A 7,555-nucleotide genomic window follows, 5' to 3' on the forward strand; every position below is an offset into this window, starting at 1 on the left:
AATTTTACGCTAAACGTTAGTGTGAATAAAGTATTAGGCAATAATCAAATAGTCAATAAAATTGCCTTGTATTAAAAATATTCGTTAGCTACAATTCATATATTTATCAAAAATTTTTTATGGAAGAGTTTTTATAACTATATTTTTGATATCTAATTTTAAAAAATAAATAATTTTGGAAGATTGGGTAAAGTTAATTAAATCATACAAAACGTAAAAAATAATACTTTCATTAAAGTAATTGAATAATAAAAAATTTGGGGGAAAATTTTCTATAAATTAAAATTTCTATCACTATTGGATGAAAAATGAGAATTCGATATAATTTATTGTTAAAATAAATGTTTGTGGCATGTCGTGACAGAGTCGTGTGAACAGATATTGACAAATTTTAAAGTTAGAATTCATATTGAATGTTTTCGGTTTTCGATCAAAACATCTTGTGTATGACACTTCATCTCATAATGACTGTCTTGAAAAATACAGTGATTCTATAGAATAGACTATAAAGCATAAAATTCTAAATGGATAGCAAAACCTTATAGGTTTTCGATTTAATGTATCATTAACGAAATGACGCATCCTTAATTATCATTTTCGTAAATGTATTTCCCTCTTCTGCAATCAATCATTCTTTGTCAGTGGAAACCTCTACCTGCACGATTGTAGAAGCGGCTGAATGTCAAGATCTGTTCACAAAACCGTGAATACAATTAATTTAATTAAGTTAAATAAAAGTTAAGTATTTTCTTATACCAATTTGGTTCTAAGCGACATCAATCTTAACCAAGTACTACGACAATCTTTCATCCAAACATTTCGATTCTATAAACTACTTTGACGCTGTTTGAATGTAACTGTATTTGATTAACGTGAGTCGTACCTTTTCCTTTCAATTAACATTCGTTTTTGTTTCGGACAAGCAAGATTCAACTCTGCCACAGCAGAAATTTCTGATATATTTCATTAAATTTTATTGGAATTCAATCCGAAACAAAAACGAAGCGTTTAATTTATAAAATGAAGTCTATGATTATTAGAAATGTTTTAAAAAAATTGGTGATATGCATCTATAAATTTACTAAGATACTTAATTAAAAATAAATAACGTCACTATTCGTTGCGTGCTGAATCCAACTTCGCAGCCTCTTGCGAAATTATTTAAATATACATAAAATTATTGTGTGGAAACTCGTTGTTTATGAAAACACAAAACCCTTTAAATATTTCCGCGAGGAGACTCGAAATTTGGTTCTGTACGTAAAGAATTAAAAAAATTTTTTTATCAAAATAAATCCAAATTTCCTGCTAAATCAATTAAAAAATTGGAATGGATTATTGGATTATAATTATCATTATCTAATCCAAACATTAGAGGGGTTGTTGTTAATACTCGACGCAGTATCAATTTAGACAGTGGCATCGCCGCCGTTGTTAGCAGACAAAGCCAATTTGCTGAGGGTGGATAAACTTCTGCCAACTTGCCCACTGGAATTCCCCTCGGAAAATAACTTCCGAAAACTAAAGAAATGAAAATCTAGTAATGAAAAGTTTCAAATAATTTATATTGAAAATACATACAATTTTCTGATCCCTGATTCTGATTTTTTCCATGGAGCGTCATCTGGTTCGTATGGTAATGGACCTTGCACTGGAGCATCATCATCTATTGGACTATTTAAACGAAAATAAAATATTAATTTATCCAGCAATGAGAAATAAATGAGCCCAATTTAAGGAAAAACTATACCAGAATAAGCAGAAAGTTCAAAAAAAATGTTAACGGAAAATGAAAATAGGAATTAGTAAAGAAAAAAAATTAATTGTGCTGCTGAAGATTGTATTTTTAGAAATTGTCTACGCTTTATTATCCAAATTCCAACTACTCTGCATAGACAATTTGTTGCTGATTGAAAACTTGCATAAAAAATTATTTCATATCCTAGGCGAAAGGTTACAGCGAAGATAGCACAATAAAGTTATCGCATTTGCAAAGAATTTTTTGTTTTGAACTCGAAAACAGATTTTTAAATAATATTAATATAACAAATATTTTCAAAATAACGCCCTAATCAATGTATAAAAATCTCGATTTCCATAGTGTGTGTAGGAATTTTAATATTATGGTTAGTAATCAATTATTTGAATATAGAATTAGTTATGGTTAATTATAGCTGATAAATAATTGTATTAAAATTCCTATCAACACTTTGTAAGTAACGATTGGTACGTTTGTTTTGAATCGGTTACAAGTAAGGCTGACGATTGTACAATTATAAATTGTACGACCAGCTAAATTAATTAATAATGTTTTTGAAGTTTAAGTTTGCGCTCTGCGCTAAACAATATTTTAAAGTTTCCTTCCACACGGGGCCATACCAAGTTTCAAACTGAATTTCCAAGCCTTTAGGCTTACATGGGTACACTTTTATATTATATTATCAAAGAATTAAGTTAGTTATTTCGTTACGCTTTGAACAAATTTTTAACACAAGTTCTCATTTGTTTAGTTTGAAGAATTACAAAATTTTCCAAAATTGATAAAAGTAAAAATTTATAAAACCAACTTACAATTGATTATTTAATTCGAGGGATGTTAAAGCATCTACAGCACTATCATACGGCCCCACCGGCGTACGAAAATAAAGGCTAAAATTATAATATAAGAAAAAAAAAACTAAATAAAAAAATAAAATACATGCATTGTTTATAAATAAAAAAATATAATATATTTTTAAATAAGTTAATACAAGAAGCAAAAATAATATTTTCTAAAAAACTTAACGGGAAAAATTAAAGAGAAGAAGTTTTTTTTTTTTAATCAAATGTTGAGAATGTCTCAAATAGCATGACTATTAAATCAACATACGTTTCCACTTTTTCTTTAGGCCGATATCCATCTAGTTCCTCTTCCAAGTCTGATATGCGTGCTTTTAATTCGTTGCGTTCATTGAATATTGCTTTAAGTTCAGTCGTTGTAAACCGTGGTCGATTTGGATCATCCAAATCGTATACAATTTTGTTTGATAGATCAGGAATTTCAGACTAAACAAAAAGAGAAAAAAACATATTGGGACAACTCATCAATATTAAAATAAAATATAGAGTTGAGTATAGTTGTTAACTACGACAACAGGCTTAAATTGGGATTCAGCAGGCGTTGAATAAATAGATGAAAATTAAGAAACCATAGTAGTTTACTACAATACTGTTCCAATGTATGAATGAAATGTCTAACAAGAACAGGATTAAATTACCTTTCAACCAAAAAGAGAGGAAGATCAAAATCGATTCATCCGTTTAGGAGCTACGATGCTACACACAGAAATACAAACACACACACACACGCCCAGATAGCGTTCATACTTATAACGCACTTCTTTATGCTTCGGGGGTTATTAAAAAATAGCCCACTTTTTTAATGATCTGTTCATTTCATTAACCACTGCTGTTGTTTTAATATTAAAGCCTGTTTATGGCAGCCATATTGACAGCTTAGCGTCATTGGTGATTTTCCCAATACGGCCACTAATTAAATTTTGAGATAAAAATCAAAACTTTTGATATTCTTATGCGAATAATAAAAATTGGATAAGTGCTACAAATATAAATTGAATCACAAGTGCTGTAGATAAAAATTTATTTACATTTTTGTTGATAAAATTCTAATGTTGGAATATTTTATTTTAGAAATAAAAAAATAAACTTCATGTTTACGAAAACAGAACTGTCCGAATATTTACTTTGCTCAAAGATAACCTACAATCCGATAGTGGCCTTACAATTAACCAAATTATGCAAAAAGTTCAACTTAAAATATCGAAGATAAGAAAGTAATAATATTTTCCTTGGTGACAATCAGGCCTCGTATCATTGAAAATCATTTTACGACATAACAACGTCACTATTATTTTAAAAAAAAGAGTGATCTATTAGTTTAATTTCTTATCATAATTTTGTTAAGACAATATTAACTAGCGATTAACTAATTAATCCAACGGAAAATTAAAAATATTTTTATCAATTGTATCATAGGTTCTCATACGATTTTATATTAATTTCAAATAATTAACAATTTAATCAAGGTCACATCTAAACTCAAAAAAATTAAGTAAAAAATCCTTTGAAAATATTTCCTTTTTTTCTAACGTCTCAAAACTAGTGGTCCGATTTTGTAAGTAATGTAATTATTCCAAGGGCGGCGTAGGTACATCGCAACAAGATTTTTTAAAGAAAAATTTAAGCAAGGTTTTTTTTTTTTGAAAGTTTTATATTATTTTTAGATTTAGTAATTCAAAATACAATTGTTTTTGTCTCTTTTATTTTCTATCGATCTTGCTTATTTTAAGAAAAACTAAATAAAATAAAGCAATTTAACACATTTTCTGCAACAACGAGCAACAGATTTAACTGCTCTTGAAATCTATACTGAATTCTATTTGACTAGAAGCTATTTTAGATGCAAAGAATTAGATCTTTCTTAGTGTTTCACACACCTTTCTTTTCCATCTACCCATGCTTGAGAAATCGATAAGTAAACAAATTAGACAGAAAAAGCAAGAGAAAAATATGTAAAATTTAAAAAAAATTCAGATGCGTGTCCAAATTTTCTTTAAAAGATCTAGTTAAGATGCCGCACTTATTACTAAAACCACGCAAAGTACGTAAAATTAATAAATTGTAACAACCTATATCTGGAAAATAAATACCACTTCCCTGTAATGCCCTGAATATAGAATTCGGAAATTTATCTTCTAACATAACATACTTTAAAAGGAAGATTAAAATGAAAAATTTTGCTTACATGTACTTTTGCTAAATCTTCAGCTTGTTTACTTGCAACATTAAATCGCTTCCGTAAAACATTCAACTCACGCTGTTGATCTTGCATCTGAACAAGAAAGTCAGCTCTTTCATCACATAATGTACGAGTTTGTGTTTGTAGCGCTCGTTGTTTCCGTCGAAGTTCTCTGGTTGTTGCTGATAATCGTTCCACTTGGGAACTCAACTAAAAAAATAGTTTTTAAGCTAGTACAAAAACACGCAAAGTACACACAACAATAATTTGCATACATTTTCAATGTCTTCGTTTCGTTCTAAGATTATTTTCTCTTTTGCTCGTAGTTCATCACGTTGTTTGTCAACCAACGCCCGTAGTCGTTCCAACATTGCGATTTCTTGTGTGGGCGTTGATACAGCTGATTTATCTGAGTCACTTTCCGTCGAACTTTTAGCGAGTCTTCGATTTTCTTCTTGCAGTCTCGATACTAATGATACTAATTCTTTGGATTCGTTCCGCCATTGTTCGTCAATTATTTCTAATTCCTAGGATTAACAAAAAACAAATATCTTAATATCTACAATACAAATCTTTCCGCTAATCTAAATACAAGTAGGTGGAAATAATTAAAAATTCAAAAGAATGGATGACGTCAGTATACATTGCACTTGAAGCAGATACGAACTTGTAGAAATTTAGTGCGAATCACACGACCTCGGTATAAAAGCAGGCTATGTGTGAATAAACTTAGAGAAAATTGCTTCAGAAGTTATAATAACTGATTTTTATGCAGTAAAGATGGGAAACAGTTTAGTTAAATCATCAATCATTTTTTAATGTTTTTTTTTTTTTTTTTTGTAATTAATGATACAAAAAAATTATAATAAATTAAAATAGCATAATATAATATTTTGTTGATCAAAGGGTACCACAAGATTTAACGAGTAGTTTTCGAGCTACGGGCTGTCAAAGCTACGGATATAGTATAGTTTTAGTGTATGACTAGGAAAATGGTTTTCTGTGAAACTTTTTTAAACCGACTATAAATGTTCTTCAGATCGTTCTGATCAAAAACTCTCGCGGCCACAACACTTTTTAAGGAGTAGTTTTCGAACTACGGGCGTGTGAGTTTATAATCAGAATGATCCAAGGAAAAATTTTAAATCGGTGGGTTTATTTCGAATGAAATTTAAAAAAAAGAGCTGAAATAATAAAGAGTAGGTAATTAGCTACTTCTGAATTGACTATTTTGATACCAGAATGATTTTTTATATCCTCTACTTGTATAAAATTTCAATGTTTTAGCAGTTCCTGTTCATGAAATAATTTGTACACAGTCACGCATATCCGCACATATACTTGACAATCAAAAATTTGTACTCCCCGATTAAACCTATTCTACAATTGAATTCGGTAGACGTTTGAAAAGTAGCCACATATAATTTTTTTAAAATGTTTAACGATTTATTAAAAACGCTTTAAGTGTGTATACATAGAGGAATTGATTTGATAAACATATTTATTTATATTTTAATACATTATCAAAATATTGGAATGTTGATGACAGTAAATCGATAAATAAATATCAAATGAGTGCTCTATCAATAATTTTCTTAACGGATATTTATTTACAATGCTTGAAATTTAAAATAAATTACGATTAACTAAATAAAAATTTATTTAACCGAAAATGTTTATCAATCAATTAATCAGGTAAACATTTGGCGGATACGAATTTATTTACAACTTTGCTTAAAGTTATAGTTTCAATCAATAATATTCTCAAAACAAGTGAAAACAAACAATTGACTGAGTTAATTGTTGAAATACCATGTATAGCCAGTTTTGATGACGCAAACGTTGAATTTTTTTCGGACAAAATGATTTTTGCGTTTGTTATTCATCATACAAATTTTTTTATGAAGAATAATAAAATTTTCCTTATTTGAATTGTTAAAATTCAATTATTCCACAATTGAAAAAAAGTAGGTAATTCGTTTTGTTTCGAGTATTCGGATGTTTTATTTTCATTCATCAAAAATTAAAACAATTGACTTTCTACTTAAAACAATAAAAATTAAAGTGGTTTTTTTGTTGATAATTTTGAAGGATTAAATAAGTTTTATTATGCGAGACGACATTCCATAAGATTAAAATTATATTATCAATTAATTGCTCGTGTACGTAAATAAGTTAATAATTAAATAAAATGACTTTGTACTCAAATTATACGACTTAATACTTTTTTAAATGTTAATATTTGATATTTAAATAAAATGAAATATTAAAATCAATAAATTCTGACCTTTTCAAATCTCTCCCGATATTCCGCCTTTTCAATTTTATCCGTTTCCAATTGTGCTATACGTGATTTTAATTCTTGCAATGTAATATTTTCACGTTCATTTCGCATTGCCAAGTTTTCTAATAATTCTAATGCATTAATCACTTTCGGCATTAATGAATTAACAGCATCTGCTCCAAATTGATCAATTATTTTTTCACATTCTTTACCAATATCAGATGCTATATCGTACACATCAATGACAGATACATCCTCATTAATATCGGTTGTATCTTCCATATTAAAAAAATCACGTCGTTGCGTTATTTTCGGCATGAAAACTGTTTATAATTTTATTTAATCACAACACTAGAAATGGTTAGAATGACAGATATGATATGTCGGACATGACACTTGTTCGCTTACACATACATTCAAAGCATGTATGTACTTCGTACTAAATATGTGAGTTTGCGTAATGTATATTTTAG

The 7,555-nt window shown here is 28.6% G+C and overlaps 1 protein-coding gene across 2 annotated transcripts; it reads right to left on the reverse strand.

The window, feature by feature from the left end:
* Window positions 1-264: 264 nt before the first annotated feature.
* LOC123299804 (RILP-like protein homolog) lies at window positions 265-7,555 on the reverse strand. 2 transcript variants are annotated; one of them, XM_044882166.1, is made up of 7 exons: window positions 7,086-7,555; window positions 5,074-5,325; window positions 4,805-5,008; window positions 2,870-3,045; window positions 2,572-2,649; window positions 1,582-1,674; window positions 265-1,521 (listed from the first exon to the last, which is right to left on the reverse strand). In XM_044882166.1, exons 1-7 carry the CDS (start codon window positions 7,398-7,400, stop codon window positions 1,410-1,412), a joined length of 1,230 nt encoding a protein of 409 aa, XP_044738101.1. In that variant the 5' UTR covers window positions 7,401-7,555; the 3' UTR covers window positions 265-1,409. The 2 variants fall into 2 exon arrangements, with proteins under 2 accessions (XP_044738101.1, XP_044738102.1); XM_044882167.1 differs by lacking the exon at window positions 2,572-2,649 and having other exon boundaries at window positions 7,086-7,554.

The sequence above is a fragment of the Chrysoperla carnea genome, chromosome 5 (assembly GCF_905475395.1).
Source record: "Chrysoperla carnea chromosome 5, inChrCarn1.1, whole genome shotgun sequence".
NCBI classification, from domain to species: Eukaryota; Metazoa; Arthropoda; class Insecta; order Neuroptera; family Chrysopidae; genus Chrysoperla; species Chrysoperla carnea.

Coding starts and splice junctions, on each gene's coding strand:
- LOC123299804 (XM_044882166.1), bottom strand. CDS start 7,400: ATGCCGAAAATAACGCAACGACGTGATTTTTTTAATATGGAAGATACA. Junction 2,650..2,869: donor CCTAAAGAAAAAGTGGAAAC/GTATGTTGATTT, acceptor TTATAATTTTAG/CCTTTATTTTCGTACGCCGG. Junction 1,675..2,571: donor CTCGAATTAAATAATCAATT/GTAAGTTGGTTT, acceptor TCGTTTAAATAG/TCCAATAGATGATGATGCTC.